Source organism: Emydura macquarii, unplaced genomic scaffold (assembly GCF_026122565.2).
Source record: "Emydura macquarii macquarii isolate MOO-44397 ecotype Brisbane River unplaced genomic scaffold, CSIRO-AGI_Emac_v2 contig_527, whole genome shotgun sequence".
NCBI classification, from domain to species: Eukaryota; Metazoa; Chordata; order Testudines; family Chelidae; genus Emydura; species Emydura macquarii.
In genome coordinates this window covers 763,393-789,603 of record NW_027130664.1, presented here as the reverse complement: position 1 = coordinate 789,603, position 26,211 = coordinate 763,393, and the positions used below count along the sequence as shown (strand labels likewise).

The window sequence follows — 26,211 nt, the reverse complement described above, 5'->3', positions numbered from 1 at the left end:
CACGAGAGGGCCTGCAGGGGCCAGACACCACACCCTGGGTGATTTAGACATGCCTAGCCAGCCAGGCGAGTGTTTCAGCGCTGTCAGGGTGCTGGGGCGGCTGCCATGACTTGGCTCCTACCGAAACGCACAGGAGCTTGGAGTTTCTGCTGTGGTAGCTGAGTGGTCACGGCGAGCACGAGCACCCCAGCCGCCGAGCCAGCGAGCTCTGAACCTTGCGTAATGGCTCATCACTGCCGTTACTGGGAACTCTGCACGGAGCCTTGATTCAACCAACTCACAGCACGCGTGCACACAGGCGTAGCCGCGGCCTCCACGGTCACCATGGTAACCACATGGGGAGGCCTGCCTTAACAACTAATTACTGCACTTGTGCTAATCACTGGGAGCCTGGCATAGGACAGGTGGGGGGAGAAATGATTCAGCAGGAGAGAGATTCCTGGAGACACAGCATGCCCCTGAGGAATATCACCTTCCTGGGTACCCCACTTCCCCGGCACTTTTGGCCTGAACAGAGCAGGGGCTAAGGAGCAGAGTTCCCAGCATCCATGTGTATGTGAAAGAGGAAGATGCCCTGGCTCCTGCTGTAAATAACTGTGTAAATTGCACACCAGGTGTAAAGCAGGGAGCAGGCATGGCTGGTTAGTTGAGCTGGCACCTGTTTGCTCCTCAGCAGGTGTATAAACGGAGTGTAGCTGCCAGGGACTGATAGTCAGGGAGGGGCACGAGCGCAGCTGACGGCTCACACCAGAGCTGAATTTAGTGTAGGGTGTTGGTGCAAACGTAAGTTTATGGGAGGGGTTGCTTCATCCTCACTCCTCCTGTTCTCCCCTGGATCCCCTTTGGGGTTTAGGTGGCATTCTTTGTGCACAGCGCCCTGCTCTGAGAGTCCTGCACACTGCGGGACAAGCTCAGTCCAGAGACAACTGAAGTAGGGTGAGTGTGAAATTTGCATACACGTATTTGTGCTTGATTAAGGAAAATGGGGAGAGTTATTTCATGCCAAAGAGAGGATCCTAGTGTGTAATACACAGTGAGACGCCTTCTTCCAGGCCTGTCTAGGACTGTTGAGGATAGAGCAGCTGGAAAAGTTTCTGTAGCAGGTAAAATTTCATTCTGCTCATAAAACTATTCTCCCCTCTCCCTCCAATCCGCACCAGTTGGCCAGTAAATGTGCATACAGAGTAGCACCTCCCGTGGAGGTGGGAGATGGGGGGATGTGATGTTCAGTAAGACAGCACTGCGGACAGTCAGTCAGAGGGTCTGCATCTCAGTGCTGGCGCAGAAAGGCAGACACTTGCAAAACACAAGTGGCCACAGCTGCCAGAGCCCCCGGCCGCGCCCTGCTGGACTGAAGTTTCTCTCACCCAAACCAGCATCTGCAGAGCTGCTCTCAGGAGATCCAGACAACGTCTGGCACACGCCCTGTTCAGCAGCTTTGAGCTCAGAATATTCAGTGACAGCCGGGGCCGGGCCCCACCCTGCTACCTGTTCTAAAGCCTCATGGGCCCCTTGTTCCCCCCCACTGATTCTGTGTCACTTGTCAGTAGCTCCTGTTTTAGAACCTGCCTGCGTGGGGGGTAGAGTGTTATCTCCTCTGCTGAGGGTTGGCAACTAGGGCTGTAGCCCCATCGCCCTGAGACACTATCTGCACTACAGCCTTCCCAGCCTGCAGCTGCTGGCTACAGGATTGGGCCCATGGTCCTTTGGCGACGGACGGTGCCGGCTTTTCTGGTGACTTGTAACACACACACACACACACACACTCCTGTGCCACCTGTTGAGATCTGGAAAACGGCTGTTGGATCCTATCCTCGTCTCAATTCCTCAGCCAAAAGACATGTCAGAGAGAGCCCACCTCCGTGACGCAGAGACTGCACGGAGTTAGCACACGGAGTTCATGCCGTGGCTTGGGTTAGTGCTGTGAATTGTGCTTACCCTTGATGAGGGTTTGACCTCCTCCGAGCCCAGCAGCCGGGCTAGTCCCAGCACTGCCAGCTTTTAGCAGTAGAGCAGCAAGAGCAGCAGCAGTGGAGTCCTGCTCCTGGACAAACTCGTTGAGAAGCCCCAGAGCTAGGAGGAGGACGTGGTTCTGTCAAATTCCCCACCCAAGAGAAAAAACCTGCCTTGTCGTGCTGCCCAGGCTGTAGCACCCTGTTAGAAAGACGGTCAGACGTCTCTGCCAGCCCTGGGAGGAGAATCAGTGACGTCCTAATGGGGCCCTAGCCAGTCCTTGACTGAAGACCCTTAAGGAGTGTGTTCTCACCAGGAAGGAAATGGAGGCAGAATTGCTGGGCCCAGGCTCGGAAGGGCGCAGTGGGTGGCTGTGAGGGGCAGCTGCTTGCCAAGGTACTTGAAGCTTTACTCCGGCCTGTGCACCCTCCCCTCTAGGACCGCTTTCTGGGGAAAGCCCCTTACCATGATGCCGGTGAGGAGGCAGACGCCTTTCCCACAGTATGTGTGAGGCACCATGTCACCGTAGCCAATGGAGAGGAAGGTGATGGAGATGAGCCACATGGCACCCAGGAAGTTGCTGGTCACATCCTGCTGGTCATGGTACCTGCCAAGGAGACATACACCTCAATGTAACAGGAGAGGACAGGAAACCTGTCACCCCACAACTGCCGCCCCTTGGGTCTCTCTGCCAGAGTAGACAAGGGTATTCATGGAAAGAGGGCCGTCCAGCCACTTTCTAGGCCCCGGTGTCAGAAGGCAGCTGCGGAGGACCAAGCAGCCACTGGTCTTGTTCCTGCACAAACCCAGGCCTGCAGAACTGACTGGTCAGAAGGGCATTGTCAATAGCATCAGGCTGCAATCTGCTGGTGTGGAAAGTCTGAACGCCTGACTGTGCCTGGCCTCAGACACACAGCCTAGTCCCTGCCCTGCTGTATCAGGGGAGCCTAAATGCAGCTGCCCCAGAGGAATTAAAAAAAATACTTGTAGCAAAATTACGGAATCAGATGTGCACACTGCCCTTCCTGGTATAATTCATCTTGCTCTGAAGGCCTCTGACCTCATCCTGCATGAGACCATGTTGCAAAATAGGGAATAAATATTAATAATGCAACACAATGTTCTATAGCAACAGCAGCAATTTCCTCATAAGAAAGACCCCCCTGCACACACCCCCCGAGCAAAGACTCGGCGCAAAGCTGTTCTGCTTTCAGGGAAATACCTTCCAGCTCCTTCTGCGCTAGGGCCATGGTGCTGGGCCGGGAGATCTGCGTGATGGGGAAACAGACATGAGCTGCCAGGCTGAATGGGGAGGAGGGAGGCAGACAGAGCTGCTGCTGCTGCTCTGTTCTCACCAGCTGCTCAACCTGTCAAGGTTCCTTATGAACTTTTCATTTACATTTGGACTCACAGCACAATGTTGTCTCCTGCAAAATCATTATCACCCCCCCCGGTGAGTGATGGAGACCTCGTGAGGAGATGAAAGTCAACGGAACAAATCCCTTCACCTCCTGGCGGAGCTGAAATGCGCCCGAGAAGGTTTCCACCTTTGATCGTTGTTTTTAGAGAGGAGTCGCTACGTAGGCTCAAGGTGGCCTGGACACCATCTGCACTGGGGTGCTGGTCTGCAATGGAGCTCGCCCGTTGCTTTTAAAAATGCGTGTGCATTTGAGGCTGGCACGGGACTGGCTTTGCAGGAGGTCTGTGCACAAACCTGCTCCCTGTGTGCAATGGTCACAAAATAAAGCAGCATGTTGGCAATTTCAATCCCGTCTGTGGCTCTATAGATCACTCTGACTGTCCTCGGCTTAGGGGATTGGGCTCCAGGCCAGAGGCTTGTCAAACCTCCCCCAGGGAGCAGGTTACGTTAGTACAGAATTGGGTTGAGACTACACCTGCACGCATGCACACCCTGCCACTGACTGGGATTAGGGAGACTAGAGACCCAAGGGTCAAGCTAACAAACGCCTCTTGCTCTGCTCCCGCCTCCTCCTGGCTTTTTCCCTGGCTGCCCGTCAGGCAAGGTGCTCAGGGTCCCTACGGGAAAACTTATGCCCGACCCTGCATGAAGGCACTTCACTCGAAGCACGTGAGGCATGGCCCGACTAGTCTTAGCTAGTAACTCAAGGGGAACTTTGTGAAGCTTCCATTGCCACGTTCCAGCCTTTGGAACATGCAGACTGAATTCTACTCTGTTTCCTGTCCCCGACAAGGTCAATGAACTCGCTGGCTGGCCACAGAGCCCAGCTGCTTCTCTTCCTGTTCCTGTGCAGCAGGCCCCTGACCTTTGCACAGGCCCCTGCCAGATTCCTCAGGCTCAGTTCAGGCCATCAGGAGAAATCCAGCTCTTCGGCAGTGCCAGAGGCTTGAGCAGCAGGTTACCAGCCCGCGAGATGAACTGGAATCACGGGGCTGGTTTGGACAGCCTGTCCTAGCGGCGCGGAGTCAGCATCTAGCAGCAATGGGGTCTGGTCTGGTTGCTGCAGTTCTGTTTCCCCGGCTGTGGGGCAGGTGCAGGACACCTTGCCCTTTCTAGCAACCTAATGCGGTTTAAGATGGAGCTTGATGTGTTTGGGAACAGGAGTCTAAGCCAGGGTTGCCGGTGACAGCAGGGAGCTGGACTCGATGACCCAGGAGCTCCCTTCCAGTCCATGTTCCAACCTCTCAAAAACCCAGATGCTCTGATTAATGAGGAGAGGCCTGGCCTGGCGCCCTGGGGGCTTGCGCTGGCATAGCAGATGGCAGCCCCAGCCTCTCGCTGCTCGGCCCCACAAGAGCGGTCAAAGCATTGCCTCGCAACCACTGCCAGTCTGGGCAGCACTGCTGAACTCCTAGTGGAAGAATCCAGCCCACACCCCTCCACCAGAGGGAAGGTGGCTGGGATGCAAGGGCTCCGGGGTGGAGTGTTTTAAAGGGGAGAAGCACTGGCCTTGGTCTGTGGCTGGCAGAGGGCTGAGTCCAACGTGCTGTTACCGTGACTGCTTTCTGCACAGGTACAATAGTGGGCGAGGCTGGAAGCCTGCCCTTGCTTTGTACACAGAGCCTCTCAGAGGTACCCAGCCTTGGGATGCAGTCCCTAATGGCCTGGTTTCCAGAGGGATAAGAACCACAGCTCCGAGCGTCTTCAAGATCCAGCCGTGACTCCATGTTTTCCTTTGACTCGTCTCTATCTGCTGGCTGTGTACAAGATGTTTATTTCCAGGCCCCTTCGGAGAAGTGGGGATCAGATGCTTAATGAGGCGCTGTGGCTGTATCCTCCAAGGCCTGGGTGCTTCTCAGGGGCGGGTTTCTCTCAGCTTCCTTGTGAAATCATTAAGGAAAAACAGATGGAGTTTTTGGCAATTTCCTCCAAATCTATTTGTCCAAGTTCCTCAACTCAGAACTCTGAATTTTTTTATTTTTATTTCCCCGAATCTCCCGTATCTGGAGAATCAAATGAAATATGAGCAGAAAAAATGTTGACAAGAATCAGTTGAAATATTACATCCCCCACCGTGTTATTAGCCTAGAGAGGTCTAGTGATTAGAGCAGGGGACTGAGGGCCTGGATCCTGGGTTGCATTGCTAGCGCTGCCCCTTGGGGAAAGACGCTACACCTCAGGATCCACAAAAAGGGGCTAATGATACTTTGCTCCTTCCCAGGGAGTAACGTTCACACCTGGGTCTGGGATCAGAGATGGAGAATGCTATTTAAGTGCAAGTTAGGAGCAGGGCTGTGTGTTTTCTAGATGGGTAAGAAGCTTCTACTGTAGTAACAGTGCTAAGGTCAGTTTGGCCCCTACTCCTAAAGCAGAGGGTCAGATGCAAAAAATCCCTGGCTTGGAGAAGACCAGACTTTTCCTCTCGGTTACAGACGCAGAGTTGCAGTAACAAAGCTGTTCAGGGGTGAAAGAGACCAGAATTAATTGGCTCGCCCGGTGCTACTGGGGCAATACCACGTAGAGATGTGTGTGCAGGTCTCCAGCGCGCTCACGAGGCAGCATGCTCTGCCCGTGGAGGAGGGAGTGCCTGGCAGCGCTGCGCTGGCTCTGGATGACACTGACAGGCTGTAGTGGAGGGGAGCTATAGTCAACTTTCTCCCTTGAGGAAAGATTACCAAGGTGCCGAGTCCCTGGAGAAGGAGGTGCGAAACGCTCCATGCCCCAATGCTCGGGGAGACGAGACGAGACAGAGTTCTCAGCTGATGAACTTGCAGAGTCACTCTCCCCAGTCACTTCCATTCTGTCTGCTAGGAAGTCACACATGCTGCCGGCGGCTGGCTGGGAAAACCAAAGGCCACTTAGGGGAGTTGCTGAAAACAGCCTCACACCTGTTTAATCAAAGTTAAAGACCGTGTCCCAGGACAACTGGGCCCTTTCTGACTCATGTGGTACGGACTGGGGCTGCCACAGAGACTAGAAAAAACCGATGGGCTCTGCACCAGTGCACAGCAGCACAGCATGGGAACAAGGAGACGGGATACTCGCATTTAAGCAAACATCTAGGGAACTGGTGCCTAGCTGGAGGCTGTAGGGAGCCAGAAAGGCAGATCCCCAAGGCCCCTGCACTAACATAACATGGTTCTCTCTTTCCACAGTATGTCTCAGATTCCAAAGTCAGAAGGGACCACTGTGATCAGACTTAATTCCTGTTTGAACTAGAGCACGTCTTGTAGAAAAAACAGCCTCTCACATGGATGAGGCAATCCAGGAACTCTGCACGGAATCAATGAACACAGAAAGACCCATCTACACGCTGCTGTATTTGCAGGAGGGCACACGGTCACCGCTGAACCATGCCCAGTGAGGAGACCTCAATGCCATCTATTCACGACCCTTTCTCCGCACAACCAACTAGATGGGCTCAATGCGCGGCTGTGCCAGATTGTGCTCTCCTCTTGTTTTATCACCAGCGCTAAGTGGTGCTGGGCCTGGCACGTAGTTGCATAGGTGACTGCCCAGGTAAACCCCGGGGCTGTAAGAAGTAGTCTTGTCAGTTCCTAGGTGGCCCTTTCCTCCACTTAACTCCAAGGTGGAGTTACTATCATGTGCTCCAGGGAAAGAAATCCACACGCCTACCCTCGAGATTCAGACTGGACAGTAGCAGCGCCACAAGCCCTAAAAACCGTGACCCCTGGGTGACAGGGCATGTTCGCTACCCAGAATACTCCAGGAGTCCTGAGATGGAAGCAGCACACGCAGCACAGCACTGGGTGAAGACAATTACAGTTCTCCCCAGCACATGTTCCGAGCCTGTCACCCAGACAGCCCGGCTGCTCCGATCACTCCAACACAAAGCAGTGCCTCTGGTCAACTTTGTGTAAAACCGTACAGCGAGGTGGTACTGCAGTGACAGGCGGAGGTGGATGCGTGAATCCCAGCTCGGCTTGCTGTGAACGCCAGGCTGGCTTCCCTCACCATCACGCAATTAAACTATTCCTCTGCTGCTCACCCCCTTTCAGGCAGATTTTCACGTGGCGGGTCACTTTTCCCTCTGCTAACCCGTCAGCAGGGTGTTCCTCCTCCTGGATAAGTACTTTCCTCCCGCAGGCAGCTGTGTGCCTTTGATAAAGGTCTTGGAGCGGTTGTCTGCCTGCCACAGGCAGGATGTGAACTCTAAAGCTGCATGGATGATCCTGGCTGATGAGAACAATTCGTTGGGGTTTTCAGAAGGAAAGGCATTGGGCACAGGCCCCCGCAGCACTTTCAGGCAGAAGGAGCTTGTACACACCGGCAGCTGCCATGTGCCCTGCCACGTGAAAGCTGCGTGTGCAACACAAAGGCCCACCCACTCAGGCCAAAGGCTGGTGCAGTTGGTGCTGGTGCACTTAGACCAGAGCATTCATTCACCACTTGCCTTCCTCTGGAAGAGCAAAGCAACCAGATGCAGCTGCTGGGAGCAAACTGGCCCGGGCTGCTTGGCTTCTCTTGATACTGTCCTTCCCCTCTCAGGGCAGGGACATTCCCTACCTAGCCACGCCCCTGTGAGGGGGGGTTCCTCCTAAGGCAGTTGACAGAGCTGTTCTCAGGCTCAGTCTGTTCCCGCATGTCTCAGCCCAGTCTGGAAGTGGCGTATCCTCGTCCAGGATGCACATTACTGCCATCAGTCATTCTCTCCGCTAGGCAGGGCCCCAGAGAGCGCCGATTCCCGAGGCTCCTGTAGTGACATGGCAGAGGTGCCTCTCGAGGCGGGAAGGACCTGGCCTCGCAGAGCAGTTCCGAGACGGCGAGGGAGAAGTGGGCAAACGGCCGGTGTCGAGGCTGGCTTCAGTGACGGAGCTAAGAGACAAGGGCAGCTGAGTGAGTCAGACCCGTAACTGCAGCTAGGCCTGCGGCAGGTCATGCCATGCTCTCACGGAGTGCTTCACGCTGCGGCAATTACCCAGCTACGCAGGTCGCTGCAACCGGACCTAGAGCTGCACAGAGGCCTTTTTCCACATCCACAAGCCGGAACGGGCTGGGGAGTGGGGCCCATGCCAGCCTCAGAGCCCCCAAACGCGCCCTGGCCTCTCCCAGGACACGGGGTGGAAGCTGCAGCTGGGGTGAGCTGGGCTGCAGGCTCCCCGGCTCCAAGCAACTTCAGGGGGGTTTGGGTTCCCTTCCTGGAAGGTGAAGAAGCACAGGGGAGGGTGGGGTCACTGTGCTAAATAAACAGGCTCAGGGCACCAGGGATGAGGTGATACTTGTTCTGATGGATGCATGTGGCCCATTTAACGGGGGAGCCAGCGCCCCCATTCTGCTTCAGCCAGCGCGGCCCTATAAGGCACACCGATGGGTTGCTAAGCAACACAAAGCCTTTTGAAAAACCAGAACCCACCCCTGACAACTCCGAGGGTTGGGAGGCAGCAGGGAACAAAAGGGAGGCAGCAGAGCCGGGAGGAGAACAAAGAGCGAAGGGCTGTGCAATGCAGAGGGAATGGGGCCAGGGAGGAGGAAGGGAGCCGGAGGGAACGCGACCGAGAGACGCAGCACGTCTTGGTGGCAGTCTGGTCACAGGTGCCCACAGCTCCCAAACCTCAGTTAGCACCGACCGGCCCCAGCGCAGCCTCAGCAAAGGCCAAGGAACGAATTAGCCACGGAGTCCGAACTCCCTTGTCTAGCCCTAAAAGAAAAGAGCCAATGTACAGGCCAACCTCGTAGAGCGACCTGCCAGCAAGAGGCAGTGTGACAGACACACAGGAGGCTGCAGGCCCTACACAGCGTGAAGCTCTGCGCTGGCAGACACTCCATCTATTGCAGCTGCCTGTAACACAGACGCCAGCGCTCCTGTCTGTCACACTAGCGTCTTGTCATTACCCTGCGTTGAACTCTCCTCTGCCTGTCAGAGTGCGCGGAGGGGTTACGAATGGCAGGGCGGGTGTCCTGGCCCAGGTCCAGCCCCGTTAATTATATTTTGGCACCTGAATTTTCAGTTGGATACAAAGTTCTTCTGCACATCTTGTCCTAGCCTGGTGTGGAGCACTGCTGTTCCTTGGTGGGTGGATGGGTGCTGCCCTTAAGGGGCTGCATTCCAGTCTGGGGGGGCAGACCCCCCATGTATCTCAGCGCCAGCACACCTGGGGGCGGAAGGCTGCAGTCATTAGTGGCTGTTGCGCTGCAGAGGACTGGAGCAGTAGGGGCTGTAGTAATGCGCTTGCTAACTTGTACAGTCGCTTATTTATTTACATTTCATTTCCCAGGCTAATCCCACTGTGGGACAGACACTCAGCCAGGAAGGGCCCAGGGGCCCCTGCCAACCAGTCTAGTTCCCATTTCTAATGTACAAATGTAAATCCCCCAAATACAATCACAAGTACGTAACCCACGTTCTAATAGCAGTGACCACAGCCATACAATAACTGCATCAGAGAAAAGCTTGACGTCAAGGTGTGTGACTCTAATGCGCTTCCGTACCACTTACGGCAACCTGAGTCCCCCTTTGACGAGCTGCAGAAACCGAGAGCAGGTCACCCTGCGCTAGTGACCAGTGCTCGGCGGGGAGCGCGGCCCGGGCCCCTGGAAAGTGGAGGGGAAGGTCTCTTGCTCTCGGCAGCTCTCTCTCAACCTCACACCCGAGACGACAGGAGACCCTCCTGAAGATTCCCCTACTCTGGATGAAATATTGGAAGCACAGGGGCTACCTGGGCTATGGCCTGACCAAGCCTTCGTGGTGCTGCGACCCCGTACAGCAATGCCATGCATTCAGATCTGTAGGGGCTGGTTGGCCAGGGCGGGCAAGCAGCTGGGGGGAAGGCACCTGAGAGGGGGAGAGGAGGATCAGGTTGGGGGGCAAATCTATGCCCCCCCTTTAAGTGGTGTTCTGCAGCCCCTGATGGAAGGACCAGTGAAGGTCCCTGCAGTCCCGTGCCCAGGTAGTTGCAGTTAACTCCCAGCTACAGCTGATTTTACCATCTCCGTGACAGGGGGCTTCTGGTTAAAGGCACCAGCCTGCAATTCAGGTGATGTGGGTTCAATTCCTTAGCTCTGCCCCTGATTTCCTGCATTATCTGGGGCAAGTCATGTAACCCTGTGTGCCTCCGTCCGTCTGCTCTGCCCCACGCTCCCGGGTAGTGAGTATGCACAAGTAATCAGGATGGGTTAGTGCCACAGAGCGATCTGGGTCACTTTGTAAGCTGGGCTTATTTGAACAACATACATCTGAATATAACCAAATGCACGGGCATACACCTAGGCCCAGGGAGCACTGACGAGATGGCCTGTGCCCCTGCCCCAGAAATGTTTTGGAAAAGTCGTAGGGTCGTGGCAGATAATCAGCTGAACAGGAGCTCTCAGTGCAGCGCTGAGCGGATGTGTAGGCACAGAAATACAGAACAGGAACAGGAACGTGGCATTACGCCTGAATAGTGCATCAGTGAGCCCCTTCCTGGGACCAGTTCTGGGGTCCACACTTCAAAGGGGATATTGAAAAACTAGAAGGGGTTGATAAAGAGCTACACGAATAATTCAAGGTCTGGAGATACCTGCCTTCCAAGCTCAGTCTGTTCAATTTAACCAAGAGAAGAGTAAGGGTTGATTTGATCATGGTCTAGAAGTACTTCCATGGGGTGAAAAAACCAGAGTAGTAAAGGGCCCTTGAATCTAGCAAGCCAGGCAGAATGTGAGCCCATGGCTGGACGCTGAAGCCAGACAAATTCAGACTAGAAATAAGGTGCGAGTTAACAGTGAGAGTAATTACCCAGGGGCACAACTTTTTTAGGAACCTGGTGGATCATCAGGCCATCTGCAGTCACCCGGGGACAGCCTGCCCCTCCACACCTGCTGCTGTATGAGTGAGGCTCTGGGAAAGCTGCTGAGCTCAGCCCCACGTGCTAATTCCCATGTGGAAGGGTTTAATTAGGAACCTGCATAGACAGATCGTTGCCGTGCTCGGGGAGGAAAATGCCAGGCATGCCCTGCAGGATGCCAGCAGCTGTCAGTACCCGCTTCCCCTCCCGTCATGACTAATATGATCCTGCTGTCAAGCCATGTCTCTGTTCTGGCCCCAAAATGACGGAGAGCTTCTGTGACCCCTTAACGCCTCTCTCGGAGCAGGCGGCGTGGGGGGGATGGTGGGAATGAAAAGCCTGGCAGGAGCGGATCCCTGCTTCCCTCCCAGGCTGGAAGTGCCCTCGCTACCCCACAGTGGCATCCATGGAAGGGCTGTCTCCACAGCAACGTGGAGCGATCTGCACATTAGTCCCAGCAGGCGGCTAACCAATAGCTGGGCTGTAACCGGCTTGTTGTCATGGCAGCTGCTATCAGCGAAGCTCCAGCTAGAGCCTGGGTTTGGGGTTTGCCAAGTTATTTTGCACCTTCTGTGTTTCCAGCAGCTCCCCTTGCAACATGCCACGTCCCTCCCTGCACTGGGCCACTCTGCGCCGGGCCCAGCGCATCTCTGAGCCATGCCAACCTTCGCTGGTGCAGCTGAGTCACAGCAGCTGCCCAGACCTCTACCCCTCGCGCTGGGACCCTTTTCTCATTGTAACATGGGTGGGATGTGGCGGATAGACGGTGCCCGTTGTTAACACGCTGACAGGAGCCCGGCACAGAATGGGGCTGGCCTTACGTGCTGTCTGCCATGGCGTCAGCATGCACAGGAATGTGGCAGCCCGGCCAGGGCGAACCTCTGCTGGGTACTTCGGGGAGGCACCGCCTACAGAAACCTTGGTTGGCCGTTTTCAGGTAGCCGCTGCTTGTGCACTGGCCTGGCCGCACACCCGGAGCCCAGCCCCTGGTGGGGTGGGATAGCAGGCTGGCAGAGCACATCATGGCTCCAAGGATACCTGGGAGGCGCACACTCCCACACACGCACCCACCCCTTGGCTCCTGCATCCTACTCCTGGGCACATCTACACGGCGAAAAGAGCCCGCGGCCGTGAGTCTCGGAGCCCGGCTCCACTGCCTCAGGCTCATGCTCTGGGCGGACATTCCCGCTCCCCATTGCTGGGTGTCAGAGCCTGGGCTGCAGCTGACACAGGCTTGGAGACTTGCTGCCGCTGGGTTTTGTCTGTACCATGCCGGAGGGGAAGCCACAGGAGGGCTGAGCCCGTCTCTGGTTCAGGGAGCGAGAGCTCTGCATGGGAACCCACCTCCCCAGGTCAGCCCTTCATCTGCAGGGGGCTCTGTGGCTCTCTGTGGCTCTGCAGCTGTGGAAAGGGAAGGGGCCCGATTCCTCCCCCTTGATTCCTGCCACGCTGAGCCGCACACGCTGCTCCCCGCTCAGTCCGGCACATCCCCTGCCCCACCTCACCTCTCGCAGACCCGCACTGTCCACGCGGCGATGATCCACAGGGAGATACTGAAGACCAGCAGCACGGTGCCGGGGCAGATGGTCATGAGGGTCTTCATGACGAAGCGGGTGTTGAAGTTGATCTTGTTGAGCGCCCCAATGCTCCGTGAGGAGGCGTCCGTGAAGAGCTTGCTGTGCAGCAGCATGACCCGGGCAATCAGGTAGAGGCGGAGGAACATGGGGATAGAGAGGATGATGTCCACGTCAGCCTCTGCCCGGGACGGGGTGTAGGAGAAGGCCAGACGGGCTGTCCAGAAAAATTTGTACTCCCCGGGGATGGGGTGTATGGCACAAACCAGCATCTCCAGGCTGATGTAAAGGATGCGCTCGTAAGTCATGGCTATCCGCCAGTCGTCGGCACCGTTGTCGATCACAAAGAGCTAGCGGGAGGGAAGCCAGGTGATTAGACACAGCACCAAGTTAGCCACAGCCTGCCTTCCCTCCCCGGGGCACCACGCCACGTGCTCTGCAGGGCCCCGCTCCCTCCGGACAGAGGCCTGCAGAGCAGCAGGGAGCTCATGCTGGTTACAGCACCGTGGTGTCCAGCACTCCAGTCAGATCGAGGCCCTGCTGTGCTGGGCCCTGCCCCAAAGCGCTCAGTCTGAAGAGTGGGCGGGGAAGCAGAGGGAAAGCAGCAATCCCTCAACGGCCCCCTTTGCTCCTGATGGCGGAGGGATGGGCACCACCCTCGCAACACCCTGTGCAGCCAACTTCTTAAACCCCGTGCACCCTGCCATCAGGAAGGATCACATCCGGTTACCATGGCAACAGTTCATCCCAGGCCAGGGCAAAGCCGCCAGGACCCATCTCCCTTCCAGCGACACTCGGGACGCGGGCCCCTTGGCCTTTGGCGGTAAGGCTGGCCTGGTGTCGGGGACACGGCCCTGGAACACCCCGGGCGCGCTCCTGTCACTGAGCTGCATAGCTCTTGCTCCCATGGGGGTGAGGAGTGGGCCCCCATCTGCCCCCGTGGGGCAGCGCATGGTTGTCTTCACCGAGCACGGCCCATCACTCAGCGCCCTATGGCCCAGAGGGAGACTTGGGCTCTGCTCCACCCAGCTTACACTCACACCACAGCTTCAGCTCCTCTTTGCTAATTAAAAGCCCCAATCTCTGCCCCCCCGTCCCTGCCGGCTCCGCAGAGCTTTGGAAAGCTGCTAGGAGTCCTAGGCATGAGCGCCAGGCTGGCTGCTGGCTGCCAGAGCATTCACTGCTCCCTGGCCCGGGTGCAGCAGTGCAGCGGGTGCCAGACAGACGGAGGGGGTAGCCCCAGTGGCTGTGAGGGCAAGGAAAGAGGCAGCACCAAGATACAGCTCTGGGCTCAGCCGAGCAGAGTCTCCTCCAACGCTGGCCTCCCAGCCTGGAGAGAGGGCTAGGGAACAAACCTGCACAGTCCCAGAGGGGGATGGGGGGAACACGGGAACTCCTTGGGCTTTTCCAGCCCTGGTTTGCGATTCCTAGCAGCTCAGTGGGTGGGCGGGAGGGCCAGGCCGGCTGCAGTGAGTCATTGACAAACAGCTCTCGAGCGGGAGAACTAGGCTTGCCGGAGACTCAGCCTGGAGTCGTCATGTTCGCTAAGGCATCACCCCAGACGCTCGGTGGGGGGGGCTCTGAGCTCAGGGCCCAGGTAGGGTTGTCCCTCCTTCCCCCCACTCTCACCAGAGACATACGCATAGTTAGAGCCTCAAGAGTTCCCAGTCTAAATAAAGCCAAGGCTGGAGGGGAAGCCCCAGCACGGAGACCCGAAGAGACCTGTCCTAGCCTCCTGGCCGCTGGATTTCCTACTGCCACTCCCAGCTGTCGCCCACAAGACCAGGACCCCAGTCTTACTTCCCCACTTCTCAGCCAGGGCAGCACATTCCAGCAGCTCAGACTGGCTCCGCCTGGGGCTAGGTGGGGTGAACAAACCCACAGGCTGACACACCGCGCTGCCTGCTCTTTGCCCTGGTCGGTTTTGAAAGCTCCAGAAGTTTTCGCTGCTTTGTTTAAGCAACTGTTTATAGAAATGCTCCGAACGATGCAGGGAGATCCTCAGGGGTTTCAGCAAGCTGACAGCCCCTTCCTTCCTGCAGGAGATTAAAAACAAATACACAAAAGAAAATAGCCAAAGACTTTTGACCTGCGTGTGCATGACAGGGGGGAGAAGGGGGGGATTTCCTATTTATTTTTCGTAACCTTACAACAGAAGAGAAATTAGAAGGGTTGGTTTATTTTAAAGATCTTGTCTTTGTGAAGTTCTCTCCATCATGCACCTTGCACGTGCACCAGGGCTGCCAGGGTTTCTATGGAAACTGCATCCAAAGTCCAGCACTCTCTCACTAGGCGTGCCCAGGATCGGCAGCAGGGAAAGGAGCGAGCGTCTTTCCCACCGTGGCAAAGAAACAACCAGCCAGCTGGAGAATACAGCACAAAACCAGGAAAATGAAGAAACCAAGGCAGACTCCTTCCCAGCTCAGAGCATGCAAGCCAGGCCTCCGTGGCAAAGCGTGCGCCTGCGGCCATGTGTGTGAGAAGTTATACGCGGGGCACCATCCCAGCCAGCCAGCTCTGGGGTTGGCTGCCCTGCGTGCCAGCTGGGGGTTCCAGCACACCGCAGGCCCGGGGCAGGCCTGAGAACGACTTCTCTTTAGCGCGGATGGCAGGGCTGTTCAGTGGAGCCCTGGACCAGGCTCCTCAGGTGTTGTGGTGGCCCAGCTTCATTCTCAGGGATGACGGGCTGTAGGCAGTGGCACGTCCTTTTGCACCACTGTTGCAGCACCTGTGTGCGTAAAGCTGGGACTCTCGTGCAACGATAGCTATTGCACGCCCCCCGCGGCGCGTCTGCCTTTTCCAGAGCCCAGCTCCTCTGTGACCTTCCTGGCCCTGGCCCTCCAGCGCTGCCCATGTCCAGGCAGTTCCTTGGGGGCAGGGCTGTGACCCCCAGAGTGTTCCATACCTAACTCAGTCACACCCAGGCCCTGCCTCGCGCCTGCTCACCTTCCGCACGGCCCTTGGCAGGCGGAGCCTGGGAGAAGTGATGAAACTGGCTCAGCAGGCAGCAGGAACCACCTTCAGAGCAGACACAACCCATGCCTGGGTACAGCCAAGGGGAGCAGAAGAGAGCTGGCATGTCTTGTGTGCAGTGGGGATGGGTCCCGCTTTCAGCCAGCAGTGGCCACACCTGTGCACGCCCCTGCTGCGATTAGCCTTGAGTTGGTAGGTGCAAGGCGCCACTAATGCCCTCAGCCGGGGCTCTGCCAGTCTGCTCCGCTGGCTGTATGTGGGGACCAGCCTTCGGGAACGCTCACGCTGATTCAAGCACCACGAAAGCCTCCAGCAGAGGATTCATTTCAACACGAGTGCACCAGTGAAACGGCCGCCCCCCTCCTAGGTCCCCAGGTAGCTGGCTGGCTGAGTGCATGGGGGGCGGCAAAGCGGGGTGGAGTTCAAAGGGCAGGGAGGCACGCAATTCCCTTTGGACGTTGGGCAACTCTCCACCACGTGCACCTTCGAAAATCTCCTGCTCCCTGCGCACGTTCTAACATGCAGCTCCTGGAAGATGGGGGCCCAGCGCTGACAGCCATGTTGGCCGGCCATGTGACTGCAATGCAGCTTCCTCCCCCCCCCCTTTATATAGACCCCCACTCCTGATGCATCCTGCAGCAGCTGGGTGAGAAATCCCTCTGCAGTTGCCCAGAGAGTGCTAATGAATGAGAGGCAGAAGCGGGGATAGGTTCCCCTTCCCTTCCCCAGACCTGGCCACCACACAAAGCAAAAGCTGTGATCCAGTGACCTTCTCCTTCCACTAAGAGCAGGGACCGGCTTCCAGCCCCAGCCAAACCTCCAGCCCCTGCTCCCAAAGAAGCTACCCGTTAGACTATCAGCAGAGCTGAATTAAAACCCACCGCGACCGGCTGGAGGGCACAGCTGGACTCCAGCCACGTGCTGCCTTGATCCGTCTGCAGAGCCCGGGTAGCAGCGAAGGGGCCTCATTGATACCCCACGTCCTTCCCCGGGGCTTGGCCTCGGACTAGTGCATTCACCAGCAGGAGAGAGGAGAGGAGAGGCGAGGCGCTCGCGGTGGCTCTTGGAAATCAATGCACATCTGCTTCCTGCACTGACATCTCTGCCGGGGGGTGGGAGGAGGCGGCAGTGGACTAGCTTCGCCCCATCTGACCTCAGACAGACAGACGGACAAGGGCCACTGGCCGACAGGCTGTGTGGAGTTATCGGCCAGGCAAGATTCGCTGCTGATGCCACATCTCAGGCCCCTCAGTTCAGTGCAACTTCTTGCAAAGTCCTGGCCTGAATGAGGAAAAGTAACACTCCCTGCCTAGCTGGTTTGCAGAGCCCTTCCAAGTTCGTGCATGGCGCTAGGCCGTTCCCGGGGAGCGGCTGCCAGGGGGCTGAACCAAGCCACTTCCCCACGGCTCGCCATGTGCTGCGCCAAGCTCCCCAATCCTTTTGCACAAGTTGAGCGGCAGGGGCTCAATTCAACACCCCCCGCTGCGAGCGAGTGAGCGAGCACATTCGTTTCTGCAGCCGCCTCACTGCAGACGCACCTTTCCCCCCAGGTCTGGCTGGGGATGGCCAGGTGGGCAGAGCCCCAAGGGGAGCTTATCCCGGTTTCAAGCAGATGCTAATGCCCATGACAGACCCGGCCTGAGAGCAGATCAGCTAGCGGCTCCCGGCTGAGGGAAAGGGAAGCAGATCAGCTAGCGGCTCCCGGCTGAGGGAGAGGGATGGATGGGACAGACCCTTCAGGGCCGGTAAGGTAAGCAATCAGCCGTCACAGACAAGCAGCTGGTCCAGCACCAAGGCCTCGTGCTGGCTCTGGGACCTGGCCCTTCTGTAAAATGCTGGATGTGGGCACACGGCCTCTAGCTGGTGTAAATCAGCATAACTTCATCTAAGCCAATCAAGTGCCACCAATTTACACCAGCTGAGAATCCAGCCCAGACGCTCCCACTAGGCGTGAAGGGTGGTGCCTTGCTGGGACCCGGCCCTGAACTGGCTCGGCTCGACCACAGACCCTAGCGGGACCCTCCACGCACTTGGTTACGCAGCGGCCGTTCTGCACCTCTCCGCCCGGCCAGAGCCCGTCTCGGCTCTATGGGGAAGGCCCTTGTGCAGTCAGTGCCCGCTGGGACACTAGCGGCTCAGCCTGTGACGGGGAGCGCAGGAATGGCACAGCAATATCCCCACCCACGGTCTAGTCTAGCTGCCCCTTAACGCTTTCCACTCCCCACTGCCACTGGTGCCTCCAGTGCCCTGGCTGCCTGCTTCCACCTCATTCCCCCAGCACCCCCTCGGGAAGAGCCTGGTGTTTGCTGACAGCTCCCAGACACAGGCAAACGAGGCTTCCTCCCTGGCCCTGGCCGCAGGAGGAGCGTGCCGGGAGCAAAGGGTCAGGCCCAGCCGTCTCTCTCCACATTGAAAGGGACAGCCCAGTGCGAACGTAAGTGCTGGACAGGTCCATGCAGGCTGCCCGTGTCACACGCACCACAGCAGGGGCTGGAAGGGGGCAGCATGTTCAGCCACGCCCCGTGAGAACGCAGCTCCCAGCTGTGTCCCCAGCTGCTGGGCAGAGCAGGTGAGGTGCATGTGTAGCATACAGCCCATGGCCTCACATCACGCTCTAGGCTCCCGGAAGGATCTGCTATTCCTCAGGGCATCAAATCCCCTCCTCCTCAGATCTGCATTACAGCTGTGCCTCCCCACTGTAGCCGAGCTCAGGGCCCAGCGTGCTCGGTGCTGTACGTACATACCGTGAGAGACAGCCTGCTCAGGGAGCTTGTAATCAAGGAAATATTGCTACCACCGTTCTAGAGCTGGGCAAAGACTGAACCCAGCTCTGCCCCCCCGCTGTAGTGCCGCAGTCACATGCCTATTCTTTCCGAGTCTCAAAGATTCAGAGGGTTTAAGGCCCATTAGATCATCTCGTCTGACCTCCTGCATAAGCCACTTACAGACGTTTGCTGACTGCTGTGCACCAGCAGCTGCCTGGATTGCCAAATAATTCTCCAGACCTATTCTACCTCAACAGCTGTCAGCGCTGGAAACGCACCAGGCACCTCATCCTGGGAGCCAGGGGCCTTCAGGCGTGAAGGGGTTAAAATTACTCACACTGGAGGGGAGGAAAGGACCAAACCGGGAGTCAAAGCCACAAGGCCTGTGTCAGGCTGGGCTGTGTAGGGCGGGGAAAAATGGCTTATTAAAATGAAGAGGCAGCTGAGCACACAGTTTACCGCAGGTCACAGCCTCCCAGCAAAATAAGACAATATTATTCATACAGCGAAACCATCACAGAAAAGCAGGGAGCTGGTGGGAGAGGAAAAGCCGAGTGTGGGAGGAGACAGGCATGGGGAGAAAATAATGTAGGCAACAGGAGGGAGTCCCTCCAGCTGGCGGGGGTGGAAGGGCGGGGGCGGGTGTGTTGTGTCTCAGACAGTCCAGGACAGAGTGCTCTCTGCTGATGCATTCTGTAAAAAGCAGTGTGTGTAATCTCCATAAATCACAACAAGCAACAGCAACAGCGGGGCTGTACCAGGCTGGTGGGATTCGCAGGAGATGTCCCGCTCCGTTGGCAGGTGCTGGGCAAGGGTTAAGTGAGGTCTGCTGATTCCCTGAGGCAGGAGGAGGTGACCATAAGATTTGGGAGGAGTGCTATAAAGAGGGAGGAGATGGGTGTGGGCTGGGTAGTCCTGAGGGAGGATGCTCAGGATCAGTCAGACCTGGGGAGAAGGTCTCAGCTGAGCTTTATGGTACAATTACGTTTTTTGGGGTTTTTTTTGTTTGTTTGTTTTGTTTTTTACTAGTGAGTCCAAACCACTGCAAAGGGTGGTTTTGGACCCTCTACAACGTCCTGATTTTGTTTCAGAGGCGATGGGAGAGGCACCATTCACAACAGCGTCCCACAGATTCTGCTTTGCGATTTGTAATTCCCGAGCCACACTCTGCAAGGTATTTGTGGGGTGGTGCGACCCATCTCGGGCAGGCTGAGCAGGGGTCTCAGGCCCTTCTGAGATGACCATAGCCCCTGTAGGAAGAGCTGCAAGATGGGATGTGAGGAGAGGCACTTTTCAGACAAATGACCTTAAACAGAGAGAAAATGAGGGTGCCTTGGAGTAGCATCCGCGAGACGCTTTCAGGAAGAACATCCCTCCTGTAAGTGCATCTCCTTAACCTGCTGACATGACGCACGCCTGGTCTGCTCCCCGTAGGGCAATGGCCTCTGTAGCCTCGCAGCACTTCTGCACGCCCAGGGATCTGTTGCATGGCCCTCGCTGCCCAGCCAACTCCGGCTGTGCTGAAGTGCACACAGCTGGATCGGAAGAAGCCCCAGCAGCTGTCAGGCCTGCAGATGAGGTTATCAGTGTCTGCAGAGAGAGGCAAGGCCGGGGGACGCCTTGGCAGCTGGGCCCCGGTACGAGCGTCAGTTGAGTGCATGCAACTGAGTAGGAAGGTGCAGTCCGGGCCAGGGAGCACAGAGCAGATCAGAGTGTGAATGGAGCCGGAGCTCTTGGCTTGGACCAGGCTGAAACGCCAGGGGAGATGGGGACTGAGCAGCACAGAGAACAAAGCCCCAAGGCAGAGGGGTGGCGCTCATCCAGCCTGCCTGCACCCCCCCATGGGGAGGAGAGATGCAGGTCCTCGCCCGGAGCGCTCCACAGGCCAGGCTGGGAGATCAGCAGTATTGTGGCAGGGCTCAAGGCTAGGTTGGCAGGAGCTCACCACCCGCACCTGGGGCCCGGCTTCCAAAGCTGGGCTGTGCAGAACATCCGGCCCAGCCTGCTGCCACTGCGATCGGTGCCAAGGCGGCTCCAGCAGCCTGTGTCCATTAGCAAAAGCAGATTGTGAGTGAACGTGCAGCTCGCGCGGAGGTGGCCAGAGGATTTCTCCCTGCAGGACTGCTCTAATCACTGGGCTTCATGCTGCCAGCTAGCAGCCACCTCCCCCCGTTCAGAGCAGAACACCCCACATCAACCTGCTCAGACCCCCCCTGCTCAGAAGCTGCTGCCGCCACCCAGTAAGAGACTTGCCACCTGGGCAGGTGACCCCACAAATCACCCACGTACTTCACTGAAGCCAGGTCCCAGGACAAATGAAACCAGGGTCGGCTGCTCTGTCTTGTTTTCTTGCCAGTTGAGTCTATAAATCCCCTGGAGGAAAACCTCCCGGCGTTGTCCCTCCTGCGCCAGGCCAAGGTCATGCTGGGAAGCAGCTGCAGAAGCTAGGGAGAGCGAGAAGTTCCCATGCCGGGCGCCCTGGGGCAGTAACTGGGATACGCACCAGCAGGAGAAGAACAGACTCGGCCCGTGTCGCACGGGGCTCTGAACAGCCGGGCTGGTCGGAGCAGACAGACTCCATGGCCACCGGGGACGGAGCCCGGGCCTGTGCTCTGTTATCCCAGGTGACAAAAGTCCAGCTCAGTGAAAGCATTCAGTCCCCTTTGACACCAAAAGTGTAAGGGACCAGGGCACCCCCTGAAAGGGCAGGGAATTGGGAATGCACACAGCAAAGGAGATACTGCTTCATGCCACAGCACAGCGTCCTTCTGGGAGCTCACCCTCCTGTGGGTCAGAGGGGCAGACTCCGGGGCTGGGTCTGCAACAGGCTGGATCACTCCACGGCCCACCGTGCATAGCGACAGGCTAAGGGAGCAGTCAGAGCGACCGGGACATCAGCCAGGCACTGTGGCGGCAGGACGGAGCATTGCACCTCTGGAGCCAGTAGCACTGCGGAGCATCCCCCACTGGAAGGGCACAGGGCTCCCCAGGCCAATAGCCACTAGCCTTCTGTCGGCACCAGGCCCACTTCCAGCCGGCCAGCCCGGACCTGCCACCGCCAGGAGCCCGCGGCACGGTTAAACCCTTGGACTCAGCTCTGGCAGGGCTCCAGCGCTGCACTGGGCGAAGATGTAGGGACTAGTGTAACACAGCAGTGCCACTAGCAAACAGCTCATTCCTCTGGGAGCTCCCCGGCACTGGGCTGCAGCCTCCTGGCATGCCTCATTAAGCAGTGACACGTTATCTAGCCAGCTGTGAACTCCACTTCGGGAGCTGCTCTTCCAGCCAAAACAAAGGCTGGGAAGGAAAGTGACACCAGGCTGCTGACTGGGGCCCTGAGAACGAGCCCCACACACGGCAGCCGGCCCTGTCAAGGGGATTAACGACTCTGTGGGGCAGCCTGGCATGGCTCCCCGGATACTACTTCGCATGGGTCTGGAGCATTACATCTGCCAAGTGCTGCAGGACCAGCTGCAAAAGGGATACAGAGGCAAGGGACACGAGTCGTCCAAGGCCCACAGTGAATCTCTGCCAGCGCTGGGATGGGGATGATTAATCATGTTCACTAGGGAAGTGCCAGTCTAGATCGAGGGCCATTGTGCCAGGGGCTGTACAAACCCCGAGCAGTACACAGGCATTAGATTAGCTTTCCTGAGTGATTGGCTGCTAGACGCATCCTTTAGCCACCACCCTACGCTGCCTTCTCCGCCCAAACCTCAGACTGAGCGGCACCAAGAACAAAGACCAACCACCGAACCCCAGGCTGCAAATCCTTTCCTCAGGGAGGAAGACAATCCTCCAGCTGGGAAGCAGGTGACAAGTGCCCTACAGAGATCAGCAAGGGGGGATTTTTCTCTGCTACGGTGTGTAGGCTGAGCAGCTTCGCTCCACCGTGGCTCGTGCCAGCCTGCCAGAGCTCACAACGGGAGCACCAGCCCATCGCAAAGGGACTGGAAACGTGTGGGGCTGAGCTTTTCGAGAACCCTAGGGATGTGTACACCCATTTCCAGCTCACTTTAACGTGAATTTGGGCAGCTTGGAGACTCTTCACCTAGATGGATGGGACGCATCAACACCCGGCAGTGATTAGTAGCATGCAGAGGCGGGTAGAGACCAGTTTTACACTCAGTTCAGCTCTCGCACCCAGACGTTAAGGCTCAGAAAACATGTCCTAACTCCACGTGGCTCGCTACTCTGCCTACCCGCGCTGTGTGTCCGGGAACCAGCGGAGTGGATCGAGTAAGAAGATATTCCGTTCCTCTGTGAGGCCAGGAGTGGCTGGAAGCTGTCGATAGAGGCGTTTTTTGCATTTTGTTGGACAGTGACGAAAGAAAGAAATTGCTTCCTTGCAGTGGCAGATTTGACACTCCAGGCAGGAGCATTTGTCACGTAATTGTACATGTTCCTGGCTAGGGCTGATGGGGGCAATTCAGAGATTCCAAGGTCAGATGGTACCACTGATCATTTCGTGCGACGACCCGCCCTCCCCAGTGTATTGCACGAGCCAGAGACCTGTCCCCACCTCACTCCTAGAGCAGATCTGTTTGAAACCCAGCCACTCGCGAATGAAGAATTGCCAGCGATGGAGAACCCAGCATGTCCCTTGCTAAGCTGGTCCAAGAGTTAATCCCCCTCACTGTTAAATATTTATGCCTCAGTTCTAGTCTGAATTTGTCTAGCTTCAACTTCCAGCCACTGGTTAGTGTTCGAGCGTCTCTGCTAGACGGCAGAGCCCAGGATGAAATATTTGTTCCCCACGTAGATCCTCAGACTGGGGTCAAGTCACCCCTTCGCCTTCTCTTCGTTAAGCAAGATGAGTCTGAGCGCTCAGACTATCACTACAACTGACCAAACCACAGGCTTCTCCGCTGCCAGCTGCACACACAAGGACCCAGCCAGCGGCAGGAGAGTTCCAAGGAGGTGGCATGAGAATACAAGGGTGGCTGGAAAAAACAGGGCCATCATTCAAGCCATGTATCCAAGTGCCAGCAGGGATGGACTTGCAGCAATTACCGATTCAGAGCAGGACGGTCCGCATGCCGGCTGAGCGCTATTAACAGGAGTCAGCCCAATCCCCAGCTCCTAGGCCAGGCGTGGGTTACCTTCACGTGCTCTTTGACGCTTCTTCGTGGAAGATCCCGTCCCCCTGCCCCTCTCTGCTCTTCCTACAGGCTGTTCTGAGCCCTCAGCAGCAGATGCTTTCCCCTCCACAGTTTCTCCACGTCACGCTGTGAAGGACGAGACATCTCTGTTCCCTCCTCTTCTCACACCACACCAGGCACGTGCTGCTGCTGCTGCCAGAGCTGCTTTGGTCTTGCTGAGGCTGCTCTCGATGGTTTGCTTTGAGGTTCCGACCAGAAGCCTACAGCTGAGCCTTTGCCTTGGACACCTCGCATTAGACCCTTACACCCCCCACATGCAGGCACCTAGGCCTTGATTCAGCAACGCACGAAGACGTGGTTCACTCTAAGCCCAGGCTAAGGTCCCATTCACTGCTCAGGTGCTTTGCTGACTCAGGGCTGGTTTCAGCAGGGTTGAGCACTCGATCTCCGTGGGAGTTTTGCCTCAAGCAGAGGGAGATCAGACCTGTAAAGCCCTGCCACAGCGCACGGGTGAACTCTGTAAACCTATCCCCAGAGAAAACCAGCAGAGGAAACCGAAGGCACAGGGGCAAAGCTTGCATTTCTGACCACAAACAAAGCAGCCTGGGGGGAATGGTACTTTTGCTAGAGCAGAGCTCTCCCAATATTTGCTGTGAAATGTCCATCTAGAGGAAAGGTCGGCAGCCTCCTTGGCCAGTCCCGCTGGTGCAGTCACGGACAAACGTGTGCATTGCCCGGGCACTCTCTATTCCCAGAGGGGACGCGGGTGTTTTTCATTTTTCATACAACGTGTGGATTCTCGGCCGTGCCTTTGACCTAGTCTAAGCTAGAAATGGCCAAACATTTGTCACATGCTGCCTGCACCGTTTTGCTGCAAGGCGAGGAAAACAAAGGGCTCCCTCAGTACAGCAGATTTTACACTTCAGACAGGTGCAACATTTGTCACAGTCTCAGGGTGCTGGTCTGTGGGTGATTGCAAAGAAGAAGCGGGGGGGCCACAACTGCCAGCTGGACCAGTTATAACAATAAAGGATCCGACAAGCTGCACCGGAGACCTAGGAGCTGGGCTGCGCCTCGGAGCTGCCCTGTCTCCTGAGGGGCAGAGCAGAGGGTCCAGTCCTGCCCCTTTCCCCACGGGCAGGCCATGCAGAAAAGGCTCTCCGCTGTCCCGGCCTGCATGCAGACACGGTCTTTGCTCACGAAGCTCCATTCAAAGAGCCCTGGAGCAGCAAAACCCACATGTGACTGCAGGAGGTGCTGTTCCTGTGGGAGTGCAGGCCTGAGTTCTCCAGGCCACGCCAGACTCTGCAGCAGTCTGCGACAATCTCTGAAAGCCCAGGAGGCTGAAACCTGCCCGGAAGGGGGAGGTAAAGCGCCTTTGGGTGAAAGCGACTCCTCAGGGCTGCATGGAGAACAAAGAAGTTCAGGAGCAGCATTCGCCTGGGATGCTGCAGAACGGGAAGCCTTGAACCGGGATGGGCAGGACAGTCGGCAGCCAGGGCTGAGTCTCCGAAGTGCCCATTGCCCACTGAAATCAGCTTCCAAATGGCCAAGAGCCGTGAGCAGGAAGGGGAGAGGCAGACAGGACAGCGCTGGAGGTGAAGACAGGAGCGCCCTTCCCAGAGCATGCTCTGCTCCCTACCCAGGGCACAGCCCCAGTAACTAGGGGGCAAGCAGAAGGAAAGCAGAGCTGCCCTTCCAGCAGAGAGCCATGAGGCATTAGCTGGGACGGTGACTGGGTGGGAAGGATGTGAGAGCAGGGTTAATCCATTCAAAGCTAGCCGGGGCCCCCAGAAGACTGTGGCTGCCTGCGAGACCTGGCGAGGAATCACATGCCCCTTCGTAGAGCTCAGACCCGGCTCCTCCCCTGCACAGGGGTCCTCACCCGGTGGGGCAGGGAACTGCACCCAGCCTAGAGGAAGAGCTGAGAGCAGGGTGGGCCCCAGACACTTGCAGCTGGACAATTCCCAGGCAGGGGAGCCCTGGCACCCCCTGCATACGGGTCCGACAGCCGGGACAGTCTGATGCGAAGGAGCATTAAAGCAGAGCAGCTTGGGACGAACTTGCTAGGAAAGCTCCTCCCAGCCCAGCGAAGGTGTCGGCCCGGCCTGCGCCCCATGCAGGAAGTTTGCTTTTCCAATCACTGCTCTTCAGTCCTTCATACACTTTTCCCCTGCGGGTGGTCACACGGCAAGCCTATGGCTGGCAGAGCAGGAGCCAGCAGCAGGCTCTGGCAGCTCACTGAGGGCGGGAAGAGCCACTCTGGGGTGGGAAGAGATATGGACTCCCCACTCCAGGTATTGCCCACACCTAATCCCGGCCCAGGAGTGAACCCTGCTGCACACGGAGACTGGGAGCATGAACCTGCAGCTTAGGTGCAAGGATCAGGCTTCCCTTGGAACACAAATCCTGGAGCAATGGCCACGGACTCTGCTGTGCGCAGAGGCCAGACCTTGGTGCCAGCGCTGTGGATCCTCCTGCGCTCGGCGGCTAGGAACGTAACTTGTGGGGCTTCCACACCGGTACCCGCATCCTGCTGTGCACAGAGGCTGGCAGCGCCAAACCTGCTGGCCTCACAGGCCGGGCTGCAGATGAGGCAGCCATTTGTGGCCGTTTGTTTTCAGGCTGCCGTCCCGTGTGGGC

At 57.2% G+C, this 26,211-nt stretch overlaps 1 protein-coding gene across 1 annotated transcript in view; it reads right to left on the bottom strand.

Moving 5' to 3' along the window:
- KCNN3 (potassium calcium-activated channel subfamily N member 3) overlaps positions 1 to 26,211 on the bottom strand; it is a 59,310-nt gene that overhangs the window by 17,273 nt on the left and 15,826 nt on the right. Inside the window, exons 3-4 of the mRNA XM_067539224.1 lie at positions 12,660 to 13,078; positions 2,419 to 2,560 (exon numbers count right to left, since the gene is read on the bottom strand). Of these exons, the coding sequence (XP_067395325.1) occupies positions 2,419 to 2,560; positions 12,660 to 13,078 (561 nt within the window). The remainder of the gene's footprint in view (positions 1 to 2,418; positions 2,561 to 12,659; positions 13,079 to 26,211) is intronic.